A 27,472-nucleotide genomic window follows, 5' to 3' on the forward strand; every position below is an offset into this window, starting at 1 on the left:
ATTATCTATCATCTGTCCATTTATTTATTCATCTATTCATTCATCTAATTATCTATCATCATCTACCTACCTACCTATGTACCTCTTTCCCTCCTTCCTTCTCTCCTTCCCCCCCTCCCTATCTACCTTCCTACCTATCATCTATCTATCATCTATCATCTATCTATCCATTTATTTAATCATCTATTCATTCATCTAATTATCTATCTACCTACCTATCTATCCACCTATCATTATTTACATCTTCATATAATTAATGGGGACCTCATCTAAAGGTCATGCCAAACAAATTTTACACATGTAAGTATTTAGTCGCACCAGAAATGTTTTTTTTATTTAAAATTGCATAATGTCATATTATGCACTGTACCAGTTATATTGAAGGCCCTTAATTCTGAGGGATTTAAAAAAATAATCATATATTTATTTTTAATAACTTTAGTGCTCTATGCCCTCTTACAGAGGGCTGGCCAAAAAGTGCATTCAATAATAAAAAAAAGTTTTAGATGTTTTTTAAGTAAGATTAGCTTAGAATCTGTGTGAACATTTGAAAAACTAGTGGGGAAACTAGATTTGTGAGAGACTTTAAAGGGACAATTTTGGTTTTGGTTTCATACAGATTTCAAAAAAAATCATTTAAGTAGACCAATAATAGAATGTTCATCTTAGATTTGTGTGTATATATATATATATATATGTGAATATATGCTTTGTTACCAATTTTTAAAATAATGGTTCATATTTATTTAACACTTTATATGTGTTATCTCGTGTAAAACTGCTAACACCCTATGAGATAAATGCTATTTATTTTTTCTATTTTATAGAGGAGAAAATTGAGCTTAAGGGAGATTTAATAACTTGTCTAAGGTCACATGGATAGTATATATCCAAAGCATGATTTAAAATAAGTAGTTCCTGACTCTAGTATTCCATCCATCATGCTAGACATCATAATAAATTTTAACATCTTCATAGCTATGAGGTACTCTGTGGGTTCATGACTAAACATGAAAATTTGAAAGTTACTCTGGAAAATATGAATCTCATTTGCTTTTAAATAGAGTTTGATTTACCTTTTTCATTTTACCCAGGGTAATTATTTACAGGCAATCATAAGACCAAAAATTTAGAGCTGCAGAAAACCTCAGAGGTTTTGCAGTAAAATCCCCATATTTTACAGAAGAAGTTAAGTGACTTGACCAAGGTCACATAATAGTAAGTGGCAGATATGGGATTTGAACTCGGGTCTTTGATTCCAAATCTGCCAGTCTTTCCATTTTTACTACACTGCTAGTCTTGGAATCAGGAAAACCTAGTAAAAGTTCTGCCTCAGACTGATGCAAGGTATGTGACCATATGAAAGTACACCTGTCAGCCAACTTTTTAAAGCTCTTAAGTTATGAACAAATTGTTACCTTGTATCAGTGGCTGAGAATTCCATATACCAATGAAATCACATGGGTAGACCCCCCCCCAAAAAAAAACCCATTATCCTGAAGTTAGTGTTATACAGAAAGATCTTTTCATTTATTTAATCTCTCTGTAAAATTTCCTGGTCATTAAAGCCTAATTGCCAGCATTTTTTAAAATTCAAAAGCATTTATATTATGGAGTCAGTTACTCAGTAAGCAAAAATTTATAAAACGCTTACTGTGTATCAGACATTGTGCTAAGCAGTGAGGATAAATATGCACAAGGCAAAAAACAATACCTGTTCTCAAGGAGCACAGAGTATACGAAGGTAGGTAAACATTAGCAGTTGGAAGGAAGGGAGGGAGGAGGGAGGAAAGCAGAAAGGAAGAAAGGAGAAAAGGAAAGAAGGAAGGAAGGAAAGAAGGAAGGAACAAGGGAAGAGAGGGAGGGAGGAAGGAAAGAAGAAGGGAGGGAGGGAGGGAGGAAGGAAGGAAGGAAGGAAGGAAGGAAGGAAGGAAGGAAGGAAGGAAGGAAGGAAGGAAGGAAGGAAGGAAGGAAGGAAAAGAGGAAGGAAGGGAGGGAAGGAGGGAGGAAAGAGAGAGGGAGGGAGGGAGGAACGAGAGAGGGAGGGAAGGAGGGAGGGAGGAAGGAAGGAAGAAAGGGAGGGATGGGGGAAGGAAAGGAGGAAGGAGGGAGGGAAGCATAGAGGGAGGGGAGGAAGGAGGAAAGGAAGAAGGAAGGAAGGAAAGGAGGAAAGGAGGGAGGAAAGAGGGAGGGAGGGAAAGATAGAGGAAGGGAAGGAAGGATAGAGGGAGGGATGGAGGAAGGAAGGAAGCAAAGGAAGCAAAGGAAGAAGGAAGGGAGGAAAGGAGGGAGGGAGGAAGGAAGGAGGAAGGAAGGAATGGAGGGAAGATGGGAGGAAGGAAGGGAGGGAGGGAAGGAAAAAAGGAAGGAAGGGAGGGAGGGAAGGATAGATGGCGGGAAGGAAGGAAGAAGTAAGGAAGGAGGAGGAAGTGAGGGAGGAAGGAAAGAAAGAAAGGAGGAAGGGAGGGAAGGAGGGAGGGAGAGAGGGAGGGAAGGAGAGAGGGAAGGAAGGAAGAAAGAAGGGAGGGAGGGAAGGAAGGGGGGAAACATTAGCAGTTGGAAAGAAAGGATCCCTGCATAATGTAAGCTGTGGGCTAAGTCTTTAAGAAAGGATACTGTGGGTATTACTGGCATTTCTTTTCTGTTGTGATGTGTCAATTGAAAAAAAGGTACAAAATTCAAGGAGTTATATTATAAAAACCAAAACAAAACAAATAAACTAAAAGAGAAACACCTTTCTCTACCTCCTTACCATATGGGAACCTCTTTAATGGGTGTGATGAGCACAAGGATATCAAGAATCTCATGATGCCCATCAGGGCATCGTGTATGGTAAGCAAAAAGAAGACTCGTTGGGTGTGACTCAGTGCCACATTATGAATCAATTAAATATGTATCATGTATTGTTCTAAATGCTTCCATAGCTCTGTCATTGGATTATTTTTTTTAAGCTTATTGTTTCCTTTATATTTTACAAGTCAATCAGATACATAGGTATGTATTTGCCTTACTGTTGTGCAGGATCTCAGCGAATCATTGATAGTGACATCTCAGATTATGAGGTTGATGATGGTATTGGAGTAGTTCCTCCAGGTGCGTGGGTGCAGAGCATGTCCCGGCTTCTTTGTGCTTTCGCTTATTCTTCTAGTAACCCACGATCCCCACTAAGGCTGATTTGGAGATATAGTATTCTAGTGAACTCAGTATTAGTTATTCCATGGCGACTTCCCTTCTAAATTACCTAGGCGGTTGAAAATGGACCGGCATTTAGTAATTAACATTTCCATTTATTCACCTCCATCAATTTATTGCCTAGAAGTAAGATGAGCGAGGCCAGTTAAATTACTTCACAATGCTCTAAGCATAAGTGAAAAGATGAATTTTATTTCAAAGAATACAGTTCACTTTACTGATAAAAACTCCACTCTCATTTGTTCTGTGTGGCATTTTTATGATTTTTCCTTCCTAGGCTTCTGAACATAAGACAGCCTTCCATGGAATATACTGAAAAATATGCATGGTAGTAGTTATAACTGCATGTGGCATGGCTATATCTTTTATCCCTATGTGAGGCATTCATTATCATTACCCTAAGTGTGTAGATATCTTTTAAAAAACACACACACAGAAAAATACAACAGCAGTAATTTTGTCAACACATTTTTTTTTAACCTTAGTATCAAGGAGTAAAATGATTTGTGGATTATAAAGGATACAATTTTTTAAAGACTTGATTCTCCAGGCATAAAGAAAGGTTAGAGGTAAAATTAAAATCTAAAAGTTAAAGGTAAAATGGTAAAACTCTACTAATAATTAAGAAAGAATAATGTCCTCTTGGGCAAGATTCCATGGATTTTATTTTTAAGAAGAAAAATTTTTGCTAATCATGAAGTTGTTGATTTTTTAAAAAATGTCTGAATACATATCAAATAAGCTGTTAACTAATAATTCTTTGGAAAGGATTGCTAATATTGTTATTGTTATTATTTTTATATATCTCCTTAATTCATCTAAGTTCAGAGAAGGAGGTGCATTCTTTGCATGAAAAATATTTTTAGATAGTTCTGTCTTACAAAATGCAAAACATAAATAAATTCCACCATGGTTAATAATTAACTGGTAACACTTAGGAGAAGCATGTAATTTTTTCTGTACATAAGGGAATAACAATATAATATCATAGATAGAGCTTTAAACAATCCCAGAAGCCATCTATTTCAACTTCCTTGTTTTAACTTGTAATTACCCAAGGTCATGCAGGAAGAATAGGTCAGAGCTGGGATCCAAATGAAGGTCCTTTGAATCCAGATCGGTGTTCTGTCCACTGCACCACACTGCTTCCCACCAAATATGGAAGGGACCAGAACCAGAGAATTCTTTAGATGGAAGGGATCTTAGAGGTCTTATTATATAGAGCAGAGTGGAATGCAAGAGCATCCAATAATCACTTACTTTCTAACAGCTGGGTCTACAAATAGAAGGGTACGTCAACTGCCCTTAAGGAACCTACATTCTAATGGGGAGACAACACAAAGTTCTCTACCTCCAGAGTCAGTGTTTTCTTTCTTCTGTACCATGCTGTGTCCATATTTAGTTTTTTCTTTTCATTGTAATGGTGAGAATGAATAAATCCAATCTACATAACAATGGTTTTCTACCAGTTTAAAGTTGTCCTCTTACAGTCAGATGAAACCTTAGCTTAGAAAGAACTTCTTTTGTGTGGAGAGTTTGCAGAGGATGTTTTCTAAGAAGTGAATGTGAGACTTTTTAGAATCTTATAGAAAAAGAAAGATAACTTGTACTTGATCATTCTGCCATTATGGGGCCTGTGCTTTTGCAGCTTCCTCACCCTGTCTACCCACAAGGTTTTCCATATCAAAAGTTTACTTGCAAATAAACAAGGACAAAATTGTTGCATCACATGAAGGATTCATGTGAAAACTTGCAATAATACTGGGTACAACTCAAAGCAAAGAAAATGCAGAAGGACCAAGTTAGCCTTATAAAGAATTTCTAGCCTAATATCACACAAATCTATCCTGTACCAAATCCAAATCCAGATATTTTAGGTAATACCACTGATGAGAAGCAAATGCTTCTACTCCTTTCTATTTTAAAGGATTTTTGCTAAGGTGAAGATGTAAAAAACACTGAAGAGATTAATCTTGTCATTTTATTTCCCTGATTGGTTCAGTATTAAACATGTATAGATGGATAATTAATTTATTTTTTTATTGCAGAGGTGACCTCCCAATGAAGAACTTCTCTAAACACAGGTTGACACCATTTCTGCAACAGATAGTCATAGAGAATGGCCTAGGGCACCAATAGATTACCTAACTTGCACAGGGTCACACATCAAGTATGTGTTAGAAGGAAGACTTAAACCTAGCTCTTCATGAATGGAAGAGCTCTTTCTCCCCCATCCCACCAAAAGAATATAGTACTGAAGGGTTGCCAAACTCCTTCCACTGGGGTACCACCAAATCCTAAGTATGTTTTGTCTATTTTAGGAAGTTCTTTAGTCCTTTTGGTATCTGGAAGTATGATTTTTATTCACAGATGGGAAGCTACGCCTCATCTGCCATTTCAAACATAGATAATTTATTAGTGACCTTTGAGACTGATACATTTGCCATCCCATTCAGTAAGGATTCCATTAAGAGTTGCAGTCCCTTCTTATCCCGTGAGACTTGTAATGTCTTTCTGTAAATCATTAATAAGGAACTTTCATCAAGATTTCTTGATAATAAGTGGGTGTTGATGGAACACATAGAATACCCAACTCTTTCCTTTTTTTTTTTTTTTTTTTGCGGGGCAATGGGGGTTAAGTGACTTGCCCAGGGTCACACAGCTAGTAAGTGTCAAGGGTCTGAGGCCGGATTTGAACTCAGGTACTCCTGAATCCAGGGCCGGTGCTTTATCCACTGTGCCACCTAGTTGCCCCTCTTTCCTTTATTCTTCACTCTTGATATGGGATTGGTGCCACTCATAGTTCTGAAGTCAAACAAGTATGCTATTTTTACATTTTTACCTGAGTGTACCTTGAAGAAAATCTGAATTGAAATGTCATCTTCATTAGCTAAAATTTAGTTATATTCTCTCTTGTCCTCCCTCCTCACCACCACTACCAATGGCATGACTGCTAAGACTACACAAAGTTTGTCCTTGATTTTACTTACATTAATTATCTTTTCCCTACTCATGGGACATATGACCCTAAGAGTCTTGTTTCTCTCTTTTCTTACTAAAAGATCCAAAATTTACTTCACTGCTTCCTCACTATTACTATTTGGACCTTTTCTTTTGTTGTCACTGACATTGTTACCTCTTCTCATTGTCTCAGATAGTATATCATGCAGACTGAGAAAAAGATCTTTTTAAAATTCTCTTACTCCTTTTTCTCTTTCTTAAGAATTTAATACTTGAACTATAGAGAAATTATGTGTGTGTGTGAATGTAGAATATCAGTGACAATTTAATGGGAAAAACTTACAAGTTGTAGATCTCTCTCTCTCTCTCTCTCTCTCTCTCTCTCTCTCTCTCTCTCTCTCTCTAAATGTGTCCATATAGTTTCCAAATTCTCCTTTCCTAAATGACTCCACTTCAGAGTTTAGTCCAGTAATCAATTGTCTTTTCCCATTTAGAATGAATATTTGGTCAGTTTTTTGTTTGTTTGTTTGTTTTTGCGGGGCAATGAGGGTTAAGTCACTTGCCCAGGGTCATACAGCTCACAGCTAGTAAGTGTCAAGTGTCTGAGGCTGGATTTGAACTCAGGTACTCCTGAATCCAGGGCCGGTGCTTTATCCAGTGCGCCACCTAGCTGCCCCTATTTGGTCAGTTTTATTGATTATATTCTGAGAGAAATACATATCGGCCATATTTAACATAATCATAAAATTAATAAGTGATAATGTATACATAGTAGTTACATACAAGACAGTTTGGGAGCAAAGGCACTAGCAGAGCAATCAGGAAGATCTTTGTTAAGGTGGTGCTTGAACAGTGCCTTTTTAAGCTGAATATACAATTAATAATGAACTCAATAATCACAAAAACAAATAATTTATAATATTTTAACTCTAAGGACTTCTGCTAAAATCTCTTTGAACTATAAAAATCATTCAATAAATAAACAATTATTAACCTCCTTACTTTGGGCAACATAATTACACCATTCAGTTCACAAAAGTTATCAGATAAAGTATTTTCTCAGAAAATCTCTGCATCACGTGAAATGTGTCTTGCAAGAGACTATATGAGGCAGAGATAATGAAGAAAGTGCAATCTAGGCATCTGAGACAACTAGTGCAAAGGCAGAGAGATAAGAAATAGCTTGAGTGAGGGAATTGGAGATGACCATTTTGGGTGGATTATAATGTGCTAGAAGGAGATTAGTATAAACTGAAGTTGGAAAGCTAGACTGGGGCCAGGTCGTGAAGGATTTTAAAACAAAAGCTAAACAGAGGAAATATGTGTATATACATACACACATGCACACACAGGAATACATACCTATGTACATATGTACATACATATATAATCAACCAGAAACCACTGGAGTTTAATGAGTAGGGGAGAAACATTATCAGATCTTCACTAAAGCAAACACTGTAATAGTAATGTCTAAAATGGACTACAGTGGTGAGAAATTTCAGTCAGGGATACCAATTAGGAAGCTATTGTAATCATCTGGGCAAAACTAAGTGCATTAACTAAGATGATAATTGTATGAGTATAAAGAAGAGAGGAGGTGAAAGATATAGAGGTAGAAAGAGAAAAAGCTGACAGCTGATTAGAGGAAATCTAAGGTACCAAACCTGATATTCTGGAAGAGTGATGATGTCTTTGATCAAAATAGGTAAATTTGACAGAGTAGTGACTTGGGAGGGGTGGCATATAATAAGTTCAATTCTTGACACATTGAATTTAAGAGGTTTCTAAGACCAATTTGAAACATCCAATAGACAATTGATGTTTGGGGATTGAAGCTAAAGGGAGACTGACACTAGATATATAGATTTGAGAGCCATCTGCATGGTGGTTACAGTTAAAACCATGGGAGCTGGTTAAGTTACCAGAAAGATAGTACAGAGGAAGAAGATAAGAAGGCCTAGCAGAGAATCGTAGTGAATGCCTCTAGTAAGAGAGTATAGTATAACTAATGAGCCTGAAAAGGCTCCTAAGAAGGAGTTTTTAGATAGGTAGGAGGCAAACCAGAAGAGAGTGATGACACCCCTCATGCAATATAGGAAAAGTTAGTACCTATCTATGAGTCCCAAATAAATTTTTTATTAGTCCATAGTTGTAGAATTAAGCAGAGAAGTCATCCTTCACATCCATATCCCCCAATTTACAGATGAGGAAACTGAGGCTTTGAAGGGCTTAATGAGTTGCCCAAAGGCACATGCTAGTAATTGATAGGAATGACATTTGAACCCAGGTACTCTAATATTCTTCCCACTCAAACTGTCTACTCCAAAGCTAGAGGGTTCTAAGGAGGATTTTTTTCTTCTTTTTTTTATCTTTAGCCTCAGATTTTTTATCCAATGATGTAAAGAAGCAATTGACTTGCCCTGATCCCCAGGACTGGAAAAATCTCTTATGCTCTCCAAAGCCTTTCCAAACTTTCTACCCTGAAATGACACTCATCTCTCTTAATTCTTCCTGAAAGCATTCAAGTTCCAGCTCCTGGGCTATCCTCTACTTTTTTACTCTCATTTATTTCTCTCTATTAATTTTAGTTTGCCTGAAGTAAATATCTTATTTCTAATGACTGACTTCACACCTAGTAATGAAGAGGTCGCTTCTTTAGACTGTTCTAGACCGGCATCCTGCTCCTACGCCACATCCTCCCTGGAGGCCATGTTATTGTTGTTCAGTCATTTCAGTTATGTCTGACTCTTTGTGACCCCATCTGAGGTTTTCTTGGCAAAGATACTGGAGTGGTTTGTCATTTCCTTCTCTAGCTCATTTTACTGATGAAGAACTGAGGCAATCAACTTCAGCAACTTGTCCAGGGTCACACACTAAGAAGTGTTTGAGGCCAGATTTAAACTCAGGAATATGAGTCTTTCTAACTTCAGGCCTGGCACTCTATCCAGTGTGCCACCTAGCTGACCTAGAGGCCTAGGACTTTCACATTTCTCTCAGCACTATCTCTTTTTCCAGTTTGCCCTTTATCTGTAATTCTGGCTGATATTCCTACTGGTCTTTTCTTGGTTCCTGCTCATAAGTAAAACACAAAAGACAAAGATAGCCTAGGGTCACTGGATCCAGATAGCTATCCAAGTCCCCTCCACCTCCCTTTTCAATTTGCTGCTTAGGACTCCTGGCTCATACCTGATCCACTGCCAAAAATATAGATTACTTTCACTGAGGAAATTAAAAAAAAAAAACCTTTAGCCAGTATACATGAATTGATTTGTTTTTTCGTTTTCCTAATGTGAAGACAATTCATTTGGTTTATTTTAAATTCTTAAAGTTTTTACTTTAAAATTCTTAACAATAAAAGATATCAATCTGGTATTCTGTTTATCTGGAGGTCAGATTTCTGACAACCTCAATTTTCCAAAAAAGTTCCTCAAACACAGAAGAATTTTTTTTAAATGAAAAAAGAAAAAAAGCTGATATAAAATCCACATACTTTACTCTGTAAAAGAAGTGTGTGGGGGGGCAGCTAGATGGCGCAGTGGATAGAGCACTGGCCCTGGAGTCAGGAGTACCTGAGTTCAAATCCAGCCTCAGACACTTAATACTTAACTATCTGTGTGACCCTGGGCAAGTCGCTTAACCCCAATTGCCTCACTAAAAAAAAAAAAAAAATAAGTGTGTGTGTGTGTGTGTGTGTTTGTGTGTGTGTGTGTATACACATTCCTGAGACCTTCAGTTTAAAGCCTGTTCAGTTATTATTTTGTGTTAACTCCTAAAGTTAAGCTCCTTCAACAAGCTTGGTTGTCTGGTTTCCTAGCCAGAAAAATAGATTAGAAACAGAAGATTCAAAGGTGATAGCTGAAGGGTTAGTATGTATTTAGATTCTGAAGAATGCATGGTGCTCTAGTGGAAAGAACATGAATTCTGGAGTTGTAAGAGCTGCATTCAAATATCATCTCTGACATTTACTTCCTGTGTTAACTTGCTCAAATTACTTTACTTCCTGGGGCTTAATTTCCTCATTTGTAAAATGGCCTCTGAGGTCTCTTCTAGCTATAGATTTATCAGTGTAAGAAGATACACAAAAGTCTATAACATTAAGAAAAATGAAAAAGCCAGTAAGATGCAAAACCACATCCTTCTTGTACCATTTAGCATCATGTCTAAGAGAAGTAATCTTACTCACCTCAATCAATATCCTATTAAGTCACTGGTATAGTCTAAAAAGTACATCTTGAGTGGTGGTCCTAATGCTGACCCAGAGTGGAATACATTTTGTTCAATAAACTCTGTTTAAAATGACTGAGAACATGTGATCTATTTTCATCAGCATTCAAAATTTCAATTTTTAAAGGTATAAGCTTCTGCAACCTAGAAGATCTACTTCTGTGGAATATCTTGCTACCTGAGTAATGCATGCAAATGATGTATTTGTTCTAGATTTAGAATTTGAAGAATAAGATAAATGTTATCATAAAGAATAGAAAGCAAAGTCCAGTAAATTATCTCTCATTTACTTCACAAATAATAAAGAATTGTATAAAATATGAAAAACCCACCTCACTAAGTTGACAAGGCATGAATTGTGTGAACCTACATACTCTTGGCATGAGACAAGATATTGGGGAAAACCTTCATAGCAGCAACACTTAAAATCATGATACTAGTCAAATCTATTTTAGCCATTATAATACAGAATATACCTATGTATGTACATACATACACATATGTAATTTCTAGACTTGCTTTCCTATGACTTTGAAAATTGGGACTTGCAAATTCACAAAGTGGTAAGAAAATGTACATTGTCTAAAGGTTCTGGGCATTCTTTGGTTGAATATTGCCCTCTTATTACCAAGTAAGCATAGTTTTATATACTTACCTGATATATCTTATATGAAACTATTCTACAGAACCTTCAGACCCCTCACCTTGGGAGGGTTTAATTACTGTAAGTAGAGTCTCTGACTTGGAAGGTGCCAATCTGGACTCCTTTACCCCTAACATTTGGAACTTTCCTCTGATATTCTCACCCTTCAATTTCATAGCTTTGGTATGTATCTTTAGCCATGGTCAGACTGTACCAGTAAGAGCCTAACTATTTCCTGTGGAAGGCATGAGGGTCCCAGAGCATTCTATCTTCAGCATCTAGGGTTCATACACGCATATGATGAGGTAGGTACATGCAAGTCATAAGTAACTTTAAGAAAAAAAGTAAATAAGTAAAAGTTATTTCATTTTAAAAGTTCAAAAGAAGCACCCTATGGGTACTCATTGATATACCTGAAATGATTCTCCAAACCAATTTCATTAGGAACTTTCAAATTAACTCTCCTAGCCATTCAGTGAGTATTTTACACTTGATCCTTTAATCAAACTTCTGTCTGTGGGGAAGCTAGGTAGCGCAGTGGATAAAATACTGGCCCTGGATTCAGAAAGACCTAAGTTCAAATCTGGCCTCAGACACTTGACTAGCTGTGTGACCTTGGGCAAGTCACTTAACCCTCATTGCCCTGCCCCAAAAAATCTATATGTGAGATAATCCCATTGAGTTTCATTTTGTATAAAATAAAGAAAACATGAAGATTTTAAAATATGAATTTTTGATGGCAAGTGAATTAACTTGGCAGGATACAAAGTCAGAAGAGAATTTTGTTTTTCCTCACCTATAAATGGCAGCTATAGCATTTTTCTAGATAAATTATAGAATCCAACACCAAAAGCTTTCTTTATCTTTTCCCCCATGTACAAAACTATCAAAATAATAGGTCTTAGCTGTAGATTTTATAGCAGGGTTTGTATTACTCAGAGTAAAAACTTTAACTGACTCATGCCATATATAGTCATCATATTATAAATAACATCCCACAGAGTGACAAAATGGGATATCTACTAAATGTGGCAAATGCTATCTCACAGAGTTATTTTTAGACAACATTGCTATTAGATTTCTATATTAAGTATGGTAGAGATAGGTAAGATCAAATGTAGTGGAATAAAGACATTCTGTCTCTGCAAATAATATTTTGAAGGAGTCTAACAATGAATTTGAAAGACCAGGTAAATAAAAGAACAGACCTGAGGTTCCCAATTGTAATCAAATCTCTACATACTAGTTATATTTTAAAGATATACATTTAAATATGTAGTAATGCATTTATATGTCATGAAATTTTATATTCTCCCTGTAACAGAATAAAAATCTTTGAGACAAACTTTAATCTATTCTAAACTGTCAAAAATAGTCATTATATTGTCTTGTTATGTTGAGCAAGTCAAAAGAAGTTAAAACTATACCTTATTGAACACACAAGAAATAACTTAAAGGTCTTTTATTTTTTCTACTATTTGCATTACAACACAAATCATTATGGGATAGTTCTATTGTCTTATAAGAAGTTATAATTAGTTTGTAAGTAGGGTTAAGAATTTTACTGCCAAAGTCCTTCAAGAAATGACCAGTCATTTACTTATGTGCTATTTGTGATGGAAATACACAAATTGAGCTATTGATTACAAAAGAAGTTTCAAATAAGAATCAGAGTTCACCATCAAATTAGGTGTTCATAGTTGTCCATGGTGTTTTCTGTTGCTTGGACATTTATTTTATCATGCTAGTTAGGGAGTCCAATTTCCAAGGTCCAACTAAGATCAATTACTCTCTTGTACAGGAAAATTATCTTTGGGTGATTAAAATTACATTAAATAAAAGTGGAGAGATCCTAAAGGATTATGTAGTATGATGACTACTCTTCCCTGGTTTCTAACAACCAGAAAAAATTCCATAGATTCAGTGAGGTGGACGCAACACAACTTTGCTTAGCCTGTATACCATGTCTGAAGTTTTAACTGTCATATTTATGTTCTGTTCCTCCATAATACCTCTGACCTTAGCCTTAATCTATTCTAATGCATGTATATGTTACACTATGTGTACGTATACTTATTAACATTTGAAGATTATGCTAATAGTGAGTTCTGATTGCATGGCTCTTGAGACTCTTTAGTGGGTTAGTGGCTGTTCTAGATCTTGCAATAACTTCTTCAAGAGATTGCCCACCAAGTTCTTGTTTGCCTCCATGGAATATCATTGGCCGATTGACTTCTGTTGTATTTTTGCCAGTAGGTTATAAGTCAAGTACTAGAGAAAGCAAATCTACAACTTTAACTGTGCCAGAACAGCAAAGAACAGCTCATCACCGCTCGAGATCTGTATCTCCTCACCGTGGCGACGATCAGGGCAGGCCCCGTTCCCGGTTACCAAATGTGCCATTACAGAGGTAAAATTTGTCATGGGTCAAGAGTCATTGACAGCAGAATTGTTGGTCCAATGGCATATATACATAAGAAAATATTAGTCCAAGATGTAAAATAAGAAGAAATAATGGTTTGTTAAATCAGCGATAGTAGCTAAAATTTGCCCAGTGCTTTTAGAGATGATGGGAGTGTGCATTTACAGCCTAGTCTCTGAAATACTCATCAGGGAACTAAAGTTCCCTAAAAGGGAAAGAAATTTATAGCCAAAGTACAGTAGTTGAAATAAATATGTGATGAATTATGTTCGCTGGTTTCCCTTCCCACTCTGAGTAAGCATATGGCAATAATGAGAAAAATGAATAGGCTTGGTATAAGGTAAATTTGGAATTATTAAAACATTTGGGAGCTTTCATTAAAAGTTAACACTTTGAAGCATTAAGAGGCACATAACAGTAAAACACTGTATATGTACACATATATGAACACATGTACTTATATCATGTATACATATATAACATTGTATATGTATACAACATATATGTACATATAGCATATTTGTGTAAAATAATGCCTCTCTTTATATAAGTAAAATTTCAAACTAGTATTCAAACATAAGCTTCAACCATTGTATCATGGTTTTGGTATAGATTTTAATGAAAACACTTTTTAGCAGGGTTGAAGAATCAATAAACCATCAAGTTTTTACTAAAATATAAAGGAAATACTATTCTCAAGAAGCTTACATTCTGTTTTGGGGGGGGGGGAATGAAACATATGACTTATCTCTCTTCTGGCCTTTCATTCTTTATCCTATGTTGAGAACCAAAGGGTCATAGCTAAAAGGGAACTCGGAGATAATATATCCTAATCTTTTTATTTCACAAATGAAGAAAATAGAATGCAAAAAGTTAAATGACTTGCCTAATGCCATACAGGAAATAAGTAGCAAAGGCAGAGTTTAAACCAAGGTCTAACATTCCAAAATCAATTCCCTTTCCACTGTATTTTGCAACTTCACTATGTTGTGTCTCCCTTAGGAAAATATCAGCTTAAAGCAAAGACTGATTCATTTTACTATGCAAATAGTAGGAAGTAAGTATATGCTCATCTCATAATATTTATAGCTCATAACAGTGACAATCACATTAGCTCACAGACCTGATAACTTTCATCTTTCCACTTATAGTCTGATCTCTGTTTGGAAAGTCTATATGATAAATATAAAGAAATGAAGTACAAAAAAAAAGGAAAGAAAAAGAAAGAAAGAAATGAAGTAATAGAAGAAAAAATCAAACTGTAACAAATATGAATGTTTTTATGCATTTCTTAGGAGTTTAGATGAAATTCATCAAGTGAGAAGGTCACGTTCTCCAACCAGACACCATGATGCCTCCCGAACTCCAGTTGATCTCCGATCCAGAGACATGGATAGTCAGTATTTATCAGAACAAGAAAGGTACTTTATCTTTTATGGTCTGGTGTATTCATATGCACTAAAAAGTCTTTAAATTCTGTATACATTTGGGAGTGAAACTGTTGCCTACCTCACAATTCTAGGAAACAAGAAACATTTTATTAGAAATAATCCACTTAATATTTTCAACAATTCAATACTCTAGTATGTTAACTTCTAGCAGTTATAAGAAATATTCTGCTAAATGTGCTGTTGGCAACCAGAAAAAAATGAACTTATACCCTACATAATTCTAATTTCTGATGCTCAAGAAATCCTAAATGTATGGGTTTTCATTTTACCTAAATAATAGTTATTTAGAAAGTAACTTGTCAGCAATATACAGTATTTTGTTCTTGTGGATCACATGTTGTTTGGAATAAAAGCAATTATTAAAAGTAAAAATATTGTCCCTAATATCAGGTAGTAAGGTTGCATATTAATGTTGAGATTTTGAATTGTGAAAATCATGGAATGACATTTTCCTTCCATAAAATCACTTTGGAAGCAAGAAATTAGTTCTTTTGCCTAAAAGGGTAATTTAGGGTCAATTCTATAAAGGCAAATTGTTATTAACACTTGCACAAGAAGTACATATTCCAATTAATTGTATTCCCCCAACCCCCTATGATGGCTTACTTCCCATTCAAAATAAAATCAGCTGTTGTGAATTGTTCAGACACCAATTTTAGTTGTGTTATCCAGATAGTTAAATATACTTCTTACAATAGGGAAGGGTGGGGTTTTTTGTTTGTTTTTGGAAGAAAGAGGTATGGACTTTTGCAGTGGTATGAAAAGGAAACCAGTGAGAAGGAAAGTTCCTCATAATTCCCATATGATTTCTCACCTTCTTGCCAAATTCCTGAGAGAAACAAGTATATGTCTTTGAAGTCAGCTAGGTTATGAAGTAACCAAGATGATGAGTTGTCTTGCTTTGAGAAACTGTGGAATGAGACTTATGACTTCTGTTCATCCTGAGTCAGGGGCACTTCTGATTCTTAGCATTTCCCTGTGACATCTGGACAAAATCTAAGGCTACTTCTTGGCCATATTGCCACTCTAATAAGGTGATATCCATGATAAATATACACCAGTGAGGTGGTACTAAACTTTTTTGAATGAAAGGGAATTAAATGTATCCACCAATATTTACAATGTATAAGCATAAAAAATACACATATGCCAGAAGGTTTAGGCGTTGGTCCTTCCTACTTACAATTTTTCCAGTCAATAGAATTGGAGTCCATGGCCCTGAAGTGGATTAAACACAAATTTTTGTTATTTTTCATTTCTATCTTCCCCTCCCCTGTATTATTTTAGGTGAGAATTTACTAGTATAAGAAGAAATTAAATTTATTTCACATTGCTTAATCCTTATTTCTTTGTTGTCAGTGGTATTTCCCTAAGTTTATAATAGAAAATAGTCAAGAACAAAATTGCTAAACCCAAGGTGAATGGTATATATTAGATGGAAGCATGTACTCTTATAGATGAAGTCTACCCCAGCATAATTAACTCAGTTATAGGTTTTTATGGACAAATTTTCAGGCAAATGAAGAAAGAAGTTGAATAATTTTCTTCAGTTTGGTCTAGATTGCCTTACAACTCTGAATTATCCCCAGAATCGCTTCTTTGTGCATTGCGTAAACAGATAGTGTCAGTTTCTTTTTGTTTTTTAAAGGGATCATGGTAGTTGACCAATTTCCAAATTAAGTAATTACTGTTACAGAGAAAGCTTTTTCTTTATGAGATGAAAATTTGGCCACCATAAGATATTGGTATTTCTGCCCATTTTTCCAGTTCTGTTTCTGACTCTACTTAAATTATATATACATGTATGCATATATATATATATATATATATGTGTGTGTGTATTATTATACATGTATAATATATGTGTATTTTATATATGTATATTTCTTTTTTAAGTAAAAAAAGAAGTCCACATATAAGATATTTGGCAACATAGTGAGCTGGATTTGACCCCATGAACCATTTTCTGAATTATCTTTAAATGAAGATTGAATTTAATTGTAATTCTATTTACAGGTGAAATACATTTAGCAGCTTTTTTTGCTGAGATTAAAAAAAATAAAGACAACATGACCAATGTATGCTATTATTGAAAAATCATGACATAATACACCTAGAAATGGGCTCTCTGTTCACTCTGTTAAGATTCTGTTTTTAACATTGTACAATATACAAACATGCATTGTAGTTTGATGACAAAGAAAAAATTGTTTTTCACAACTGGATGAATCACTTGATGTACATTAGTTTTACCAATAAATATGTCAACTTACATATTAACCAGCACACTCAAAGGAATAATATTTTATTTGATAGTATATCATTTTTTTCTTCACTGGAATAAACTTCTGCTGATTGTTAACAAATGTAATAATGATTTGAGTTCACAGTGACGTTTTTTTTAAAGCTCGTATGTTCTGAATTTTTAGAAACCTGGGATTCCAGTGTTCCTTTTTATTGCAAAGACCAAATTTATAAGTGCTGTAAAAAGTAATAATTCACTTAAATTAATATAGCTGAACATAGAATCTTAGTAAATGTTCTTGTTTTTTCCTCTTTGGAAACAATATTTTTAAAGATGTAAAATTAAGGGACAAGCTGATAGGACTTAGAATGTTGAAATTCTAGCTTATGGTTTAAATTTTTAATATTATGATTAATATTTTTGGTTTAACATTCACAAGCAAATATACCAGTGCAGACTATCTGGTTTCTTCCCCTCCTTTTTTTATTTTTCCATTGACATATCATTGGCATACCCCCATGTCATTTAATGCCACATTATCTGTGTCTGTTTCACTCATCCCCCATCCTGTCTGTGCAGTGAGCTTCTTATGCTGCCCAGAGCAAAACGAGGACGAAGTGCAGAGTGCCTACATACGACCAGGTAAATACAGGGATTTGGTAACCATGACTCTTTGTGATTAGATTCTTTATATCTTACCTCCCTCTTTATCACCTTAATTAGCATTACTGCAGACAAGTAATATTTCCAAACTCTGCTTCATCTTGGAGGAAAAATTTCCAAATATATTCCCACTCAGGCAGAGTATTAGGCAGAGTACTTTGGTTCCCTTGTAATGAAAAGCCAAAGACTGCTAAGCCCCTACTTAACTGCTCTCACATCTGCAGTAAAACATACTAAATAATCTTGTGAGATATATTGCCTTTCTAGTCACTGGAGAAATGGTATCCAATGCATGGCAATATGATTCTGTCTTTATGATCATCTTTTATGCTGCTTGGCTTTTGAATTTAATTTAAGAATATGTTACTATTTTTGTTTTGTTTGTTTCCAATGAACCTGTCCTTTTCATTATTTTTTTCTCTTGTTCTCTTGAGCTGATAGATGAGCCATTTAACCTCTTTGGGCTTCAGTTTCTTCATTTGGAAAATGAACAGTCAAGTTAGATCATTTCTAACATCTCTATCAGCTTTGAAATCCCATAGTTCCACAATTCAAAGTTTACTTGTACCCCTATTGAAAGATGAGGAAACTGAGATTCAGAGAGGGGAAACGTTTGCTCCTAAATGAAAGGTTAGGATCTAGCACTTAATTCTTGGTGTTATAGCCATAACGCAAATAATGCTAATTTCCCCCACAGATTTCCATTAAATAGAAATCCACAAAAGTTTTTTTGAGACAATGTAGAGATGAAAAAATCCAACATATCTAGAACTAGACATTATTGGTCTTACTTATAAGAAATGATTACAAAATTCAGTGGTGGCTTGACTTAGTTACACAGATACTTTCTTTTACATTTTAAACGTTTTTACCTTTAACCTCATCCTAAATAAATACTAGCTAACTTTATTCAGTCAATAGGGAGATATAAAAAGGGAACTCAAGGTTTAATGAATAAATAGGGAGGGGAGACAAAAAGCTATTTAGGCCTTAAAATTCCATATTTTCATGTGGGTCTTCTTTTTTTGATATATGATATTTTAATTAATGGAGTTCACTATTTTAATAATGAAGATGTATTCAAAGAAAACAGAAGTTTCTAACTTGAACACTTATATGACTACTAATAATTTGGTATCATAAGACTAAATGCAAAAATTAACGTCCCTTTTTTCTCCATTTCTAAATTTGAAGATAAAAGCAAATCAATTTGAAGTGCAAGGTGCTTTGAGTTACATTATATTGTAACATCTTGTTTTTAAAATCATTGCATTGAAAACTGTTTTAAAAGTGTTTGATGTTAGATATTAGCAATAACAATAACATTATTTCCTGATTTTAACTTGTATGTATGTGTGTGTGTGTATACACACACACACACACACATATATATACACACATATACAATATATATAATATACACGTACCATATACTTTTAAAATGGGCAAATTTCTACCAATGGAAAATCAGACTGACATCTCCTTCCTGTCATGTCTACTGTAGAAGATACTGTACTGAAGCCCATGGGGCCAAAATATAAACACACCATGAAAAAGGAAGTGGAGAGAAACCACAGTCAATATCCAATTTTCCCTTTATTCACCATCCTGATCATTTTTCAGTAAACAGTAAAGTAGTCCAGCAATACATACATTCTCATGTTAGTCCCAAACCTTCAAGATCCCCATTTCTTCCTCATATTTACATTTCTGGAACCATATAAAAACCAAGACTATTGGTTTATATATGTGTGGGCATCTTTACAAATATTCCTCTGACCACACACGCTATTCATTAAAGGTTGTTCGTAATTTGTAAAATGTATGTAGAAAAATACATATTTTATATAAAAATATCACATACGCACATATATATATATGCACATGCATACATATTTGTAAAGGGTCATGTGCCTATATTGTACTTAACTTGGGTTTCACATATAAATTTCCCTTTCCTCTTTAATCATATACCCTTGCTCATTTTCCTCAACATCCTGACCCACTATCCAAATAGTAATGTAAACTCCTCACTTTTGGAAAGTATTTTTAAGTTTTATTGACACCATCTAGGAAATAAGAGATAAATATATTTTAAAAATCTGAATATTTTACCTATTTTATCAATGAGCAATTTACTTTCACAAGTGTATTGATATTATTAAAACAGTGTTTAAAAGACTTTAAATACTAATAATACAAAATATATCATATATTAGCTTAATTGATAAAACTATCTTTGATAATTCAAGTGAGTAAATCATGCAATTAAGCCTTTACAATAAACTAATTTTAAAGTCTTAACATAATCATCCCTGAATTTTAATATTCAAATTCATTTAGGTTAACTCAAGGAACCTGAGGGATGGGGCTGGGAAGGGAAGGAGAATATTATAAAAAATCTGTGTGAACTACATAACAGTTCTGTAAAAATATGAATATTATTTCTTAGAACTCTAGTAAAAATTGCTTCACATGTATTTTTCTGTTTCCTATATGTGTATGTGTTACCCCATTCCAGACATTCTGTTAGGCACTATAAAACTTTACCATCCAAGATGCCTTTAATAGAGAATGGCACTCATTGGAATATTCACAGGTAAGAGACATAACAGCAGTTCCACTCTTTCACACAAGCCCTCTAAACAAGGAAATTTAAATTCTAATCAGACTATAATATAATCCATTAAAATTCTCTATTAAAATTAAATCCATAAAATAAACATAACAGTTTAAACTATAATTACATTAAAAAGATATGTAGCTGGCACTGACTAGAATCATTCTGTAACTAAAAACTACCTAAGTATCCAAATCCTAGTTGCCTCTTTTCTTTTCTGTCATGCATTTGATGTGTTTCTGTTATGTTTTTGTTCCTGAATATAGGAGACTTTTTTTTCCTTTGAAATAATCTTAATTTATGAAGCTCAGCTCTGCCTGCATGTGCTAAGATCCAAACAATTGTTAGACAGGATATTTCTCTTCTTGATGATTGCCTTAATGCACAAGAATTGAGATTTCCTGATGAAATATTGTTAAGAGGAAGTGGAAGTGTCTTCTTCCATGTCTAGTCCAATGTGATTTGGTAGACCAAAATAGCTCTAATCCAGTTGTAAAATGATTTCTCCTCTGATGTCCTTCATTTTGTTTTGGTGTGGCATTGTTTATTAGTAATGAAGTCTTAGACATTTTGTCTCAGTGCTTCCTGTTGCAAATTTTCCATGAGGAGGTATTATTTATTCTCATTTTCAGTCTGAGAAACTTTTTTTTAAAACAATTATGCAAAACAGTCAAGCATAATCTTTGTTTAGTTTTATTTTCTAAACAAACTTTTGCACTGTCATCCAGTCAGCTCTTTTACATCTTTATTAATTGAATCATGATGATTCTACATCTTATATGAAGAGAACATTATTTTATGATTTAATATCTAACATGGTATTCTTTTCTTTGTTTTCTTTTTTCTTTCTCTTCTACCATTGGATGCAATGCACTGGCACTAGTGAACTACAGCCCTCCCTTGACAGGGCTAGGAGTGCTAGTACCAACTGCTTGAGACCAGATACTAGTTTGCATTCACCAGAACGAGAAAGGTATAAAATAAAGACTTTTTTTTTCTTTTCTTGTCATCTGTACTGGTGATTTTAAAATCAGTTGATTTTATTTGAAGTGAAGCTTTTACATGTCTGTTTATTCATGTCTGCTTTGATACCTGTCAACACTTCTCCATCCCATATACGTAGAGATATATGTAGGAGTGCCAATACATATATTTCTCTATAGATGTCACCGCAAAAAAAAAAAAAAATGGTGTAATGTAATTTGTAACTGCTTCTGCCTGCTGCTTCCCTTTTTCATTTCAATCCAGTGGTTTCATTTACAGTGACACTCAGGTAGCCTTCATTATGCTGATAATATGGCTGGGCCCAGTCAGTTATCTGAAGAGAATTTCTCTGGCCTGTTATAGCCATTATCAGAGAATTTTAGAATATTTGATTTATAGCTTGTTCATTAATTGACAACTGTAACATAAAAGATAACAATCCAGAACCAAAGCCCTTGATGTGAAAAATACTTTTCATATACTCATGTATTCTTCTTCAACTTGATTGTTAATATGCCATTTTTCTGCATAAGATCACAAAACCAGGCATAGATTTTCTGAAAGCATAGTATGTGAATAGTTTTTTCATATTTAATTTTTATGCTGAATAGTTTTACTTGGCCAACTAGTAAATTAGACTTTTTTGAATATATTAAGTAATTATTATGAGCTAGTTTGTGTCAAGTATAAATAGCTAACTTTACATATTGAAAGTAAACCCCAAAGCTTAATGGAAATTAATAGAGAGTTTTACCGATTTTTTCATGCATAAAAATTCAGAAATCAACCATTGATAGGGTAATCATCTTTAAAGCAGTAGTAGGTGAAACCATGATATTGAATGAGGTCTCCAAGGGAAAGATGAGAGGGCAGAGAAAAAGGGAGATAGTATAAAGGGAGTTGTGATGTTCAATCATTTTAGTAATGTTCAACTCTTCATGAGCCGGTTTGGGGTTTTCTTGACAAAGATTACTGGGGTGGTTTGCCATGTCTTTCTCCTTATGGATGAGGAAACTGAGGTATACATAGTTAAGCTTCTTGACCAGCATCACACTACCAGGAAGTGCCTGAGTCCAGATCTGAACTCAAGAAGATGAATCTTCCAGACTATAAGACTGGTACACTATCTGCTATGCCACCTAGCTACCCTAGTGTAAAGGGAAAATTGACAAAATACTAAAGAATGGCCAACATAAATGGTGAGGAAAAGTAACAAAGAAGCCAAAAATAAGCAATGACAGGAGGGGGAGGATGAAAAGGAAAATCAGGAAAGTGTGGTATTTCTTAAACAAAGGTTAGAGGTTGACAGGGTCTGTAAAAAGAGTAAAATGTCATTTTCATGGGGCATAGAGATGAATTTGGCTCATTTTCCTCCCAAAATATCAGGAGTTTATCATGAAAGTAGTTATAAGTGTTTTGGGATGAGGAAGATCACTTTGGCAGAATTGTGTAGGATGGAATGGACTGGCATGATGAGACTTGAGGCAAGGAAACCAATTTTGAGATTATTGTAATAATATAGACAAGAAGTGATGAAGACTTGAATTAGGTTGGTAGTTGTGTGAGTGTAGGGAACGGGCCAGATGGAAGAAATGTTTTGGAGGTAGAAATGGCAATATTTTTTTTAACTGATTGGGTATTTGGAATGATAGAAAGTGAAAAATTGAGGGAAATGTTCAGGTTATAAAGATAGTAATTTGGGGAAATGGTGGTGCCCTTCTTAGAAATTGAGATTGGAGAAAAGATAAAGAGTTCAGTTTTGAACATGTTGAGTTTGAGATATTGGCCTCAATTATTACCCTGTTGAATTTTAGATATTGAGTTTGAGGCAATCAAGTTTGAGATGTCTAATGGCAATTGGTGATGTAGAATTGAAACAGGGGACAGAGGAGTACTAGATATATTGATCTATGCTTAATGTACATATGAATCATTGAATTTGTGAGAACTGTTGAGGTTAACGATAGAGAGGAGAGGATACAGCCTAGGACAGAATCTTTGAGAGCACTCAGCATGATACAGACGATACCCCAACCAAGGAGATGAAGAATGATCAAATCACTGGGGTAGGAAAAAAAAAACAGGAAAAAATAGTGTCACAAAACCTATAGAGGATAGAATATGTAGGAAGTGTGTGCAAAGATATCACATACAGAAAACTAGTTACAAAGGATGGTGATTAAGCAAATGACTACTAAAATTGACAATTAAGAGAACTTTGGTAATTTTGGATGGGATAGAAGCCACATTGCAAAGGACTGAATAGTGAAAGAAGTGGAGTCAGTGAATACAGAAATATTTTATAGTAGTTTGGCTGGGAAATTCAGGAGAGATAAAGGACAATTCCTTGAGAGAATTTTAAAGTCTAATGTTTTTTCATAAATGAGGGGGTTAAAGGGATGGAAATGATTGAGGTTACAATCTGCTTGAGAAAACAGGAGAGGGTGGAATCAAGCACATATGTAGAAGGGTTGCACTATTAGAGAGTAAAGGAAAAGAAGAGAGAGTGAGGGATAATGGCAAGGTGTATTTTTTTTTAATAAAGGGAAAGAAAAAAGAGAGAGCTTAATTTGAAAGGTCTCATTTTCCATAAGTTGAGTGAAAGAAAAAGAGGAAATTGAGTGAGAGAAGAGGCAGTTGTGGGAAGCTCAAAGAGAGAGAAGAGAAGGTTTGGAATTGGATTTGTGTTGAGTAGGATAGACAATTAATTAGTGAAGAGTGAAAAGATCTCCTTGTTATAATGAAGGCCCAGTTGAAATTAAGTAACATTAATTTATGCTTTCAGAATTATAATAATCCAATCAGAAAAGTTGTATCACTTTCTCTGACTCCATCCAGTTGCTTATAAAATAGTAGTGCAGAGAGCTGATGGTAGGACTAATCCAGAGATTAGGTTTGACAAGAGATGAGCAGCAATAAATAGAGGAAGAGATTTTAGAGCACAGGGTGATGTAGAATTGTATTATATGCAAAAAGAAAAAAAAATTAAGTCAGAGCTGTGGCAATGATCTGAGAAAATACTGAGGGATGAATACATTGGAAACTTCAATGAGTGTGAAGAATGGAAAATATAGGAAGAGAGAGAATAATTGGGGAAGATGATTGGATAGATGAATATCAGAGTTTCTGATTAAGAATGAAATACTTGTGAGTAATTATCAGTTCCAAGGTGTGAACATCCCTGAATAGAGTTTAAGTAGATTGGAGTGATAGGTCATGGAATTTGAGGAGACTAAGGAACTAGGAGATTAGGATAACTGAGGTATCAAAAATGTGAATGATAGCATTCTTTAATATAAGGGTAGGATTTGTGGAGGAGAGGAAGACAGTGAGCCAGGTGCTAAATTCTTTGAGAAAAAAGAGTAATCTGAGCAGTCCCTATGCAACAAGAAGTATGATAACTGGGTAGGGAAAAAAATTGACTGATAGCAAAGGAAACAATGCTGAACAGTGGGGATAGAGGAAGATTCTAGAAGTGGCAATGAAAAGCCATGGGTATTCTGACACCAGGACCAATGTGTCTAGGTGTTTGAAAGAAGGTGCACTGTCAAAGATGATAGCCAAAGACGGAGAGTCATTAGGAAGGAGCCTGGGATAAGTGAGGACTAGTAGATGAAAGATTATGAGAGACAAAAGTCCAGGATGAAGGCGAGTTTGATCATTGTGGAATCAGCATTACAGACAGAAAATAGAAGAGATGGGAAGGGTTGGAATGGACATGGGTGGGGGAGGATTGAGAATGAAAGAGATGGAGGTGAGAGAATAGGATGTAGGGATTGAATATAACTTGTTAATAAGTGACTGGTGATTAATATATAGAGCAAGGGAGAGATACAGGTGGTGGGAGATGACTAGTCTAGTGGTAGTTTGGAGTGAAGAGTAGATTAATTCACAGTCTTCAAGGGATGCTGTTGTAAGGAAAGGACCAGGGGCATAGTATCTGGTTACCCTGTCCTGTTCTCATGCATGTGTGTGTATGTGTGTGTGTATGTGTATGTTGAGGAGAGGAGTGCTTCAGTGGTGTCAACTCAGAAAAGAGAACTTGAGGCCCTTTCTTTTCTTCCACAATACTAGGGGAAGGGCAATGGGTGATACTGGTAGAGCTAAGTTCTCCCCCTTTTGGAAGAAGGTGTTGGTCAACGAGATCAGGGTGAAGGATGACATGGAGAAACTGAGGCTTAGACTAGGGAGGTGATTTATCCAGACAGGTGCTAATATGCAGAAATTAGATTCAAACCCATTTTCTCTGGGAGATGGGTTTAGTATTAGAGATTGAATGGGAGAGAATAAAAATAGGAGGCTGTGATCAGATAATATGATTTCATAGTTTAGGTTTTTTGTGGGTACAGGGACTAATAGAATTCAAAAAGATGATAAGGTGTGGCCTCATCAGTGTATAACCAAAGTGTTATATAAAAGGAACTTTATAGATTTGTGTCATATCAATATTAACATCCTTGTCTTTGATATCAGAGGATAATCACAAGAAAGCTGCGAGCAGGACAATAAAGTCAGAAAAAGATAGGATGATAACCTGGAAGCAAGATGATTATATCCTACGAGGCATAGGGATGTACAAAGAGTTTGAATCAGAAAAGAAAAGATGATAAGGACAGAGTGGAGAAATACTCTGGAAATGATGACTTGAACAGAAAGATCATGCTATGCTAGCATTACCTTATGGTCCTTTGAACTATAGGGGTTGAATGGGTGTCTCAAGGGAATAGATTGTAATAGATATAGTATTCTCAAAAATGGTCCAGGTTTCACTTAAAATAAGTCAAAAGTAGTGCTGATTTAAAAAAAAAATTCAACGAGTTGGCTGAGAATAAAACTGATTTGTGAAAAAGGATCCATAACATGGGTCAGCAGAGGGGCAAACCATACTGGAATCCATCGGAGAGAAGCCATCTGGAGAAGAGGTTCAAGGGTCAAAGTAGCATTGGGCATTCAATTTGTATATAACAAAAGATTGAAATTGAAGACCCCAATGCAATGGGACATGAATTTGTGGGGCCTACTACACAGGACAGCAAAATATTTGCATGAGAGTTTGAAGCCAAATTTGAAATGATGTTTTTAAGTATACCTATATGAAAATTTATTTCTGTTGGTTTCTTTTACCTAATAATAGCAATATTAAGGACCCAGATTTCTAGGCAAGGAGAACTGAGATGGATTATTGACCCTGAGTCTTGAATTAATTTTGTTGTTTAGTCATTTTTCATTCAAGTCTGACTTTTTGTCACCTTTTGGGGTTTTCTTGGAAAAAAAAATCTGGAATAGTTTGCCGTTTCTTTCTTCAGCTCATTTTACAGATAAGGAAGCTTAGATAAACAGGGTTAAGTGATTTCCCCTTAGTCACATAACTAGTCAGGGTCTGAAGCTGAATTTGAATTCAGGTCTTCCTGACTCCAAGCCTGGCATTCTACCCACCATGCACTCTGTTTACTCTATATACACAGCACCACCTATTTGCCCCTGTACTTTTGTATTAAAACACGCCCGTTTTGACTTAAAAACTAGGTCATATAAGATGAAACAGCAGATTAAATATAGGAAAAAAAAACATATCATTTAGCTACCTAGGATGTATTGTGCTCTATTGGATGCTATTTCGAATTTTGTAGATGACACTTATTACCTTTGTGACCTTTTCCAAGGTCACAGCTTCCCTGGAACTTGATTTCCTCTTCTGCAAAATGGGTAATTTAAACCAGACTGTTCTTCAAGCTTGAGACTTAGCATCCTAAATATACACTGTGATAGTATTTAAATGAGGTACTCACTGTTATCTACACTTGTTGTATTACACTTAATAACTCTATATACATTTTGAGCAGTTGCCTTTAGAAATAAATGAACTTCAGGAAGTTTAGGGGTATTTTTCTTTTCCTTTTATGGGTCCTTAAATGAAGCATTCAATTAAGAGTTAACTTTTCAGAGTTCGTTGACATCTATTATCTCATTTTAGCTCCACATGAAATCATGTGAAGTCAGTAGGACAGGATACATCATCTTCATTCAATAGATAAAAACTAGTAAAAAACAACAACAAAAACAA

General features: G+C 35.0%; 1 protein-coding gene across 1 annotated transcript in view; it reads left to right on the forward strand.

The window, feature by feature from the left end:
• LOC122752744 (regulating synaptic membrane exocytosis protein 1-like) overlaps positions 1 to 27,472 on the forward strand; it is a 357,197-nt gene that overhangs the window by 128,863 nt on the left and 200,862 nt on the right. The window contains 5 exon segments of the mRNA XM_043999633.1: positions 3,022 to 3,093; positions 13,280 to 13,433; positions 14,741 to 14,866; positions 17,721 to 17,783; positions 21,308 to 21,397. Coding sequence (XP_043855568.1) covers positions 3,022 to 3,093; positions 13,280 to 13,433; positions 14,741 to 14,866; positions 17,721 to 17,783; positions 21,308 to 21,397 — 505 coding nt within the window.

This window comes from Dromiciops gliroides, chromosome 4 (genome assembly GCF_019393635.1).
Source record: "Dromiciops gliroides isolate mDroGli1 chromosome 4, mDroGli1.pri, whole genome shotgun sequence".
Classification (NCBI taxonomy): Eukaryota; Metazoa; Chordata; class Mammalia; order Microbiotheria; family Microbiotheriidae; genus Dromiciops; species Dromiciops gliroides.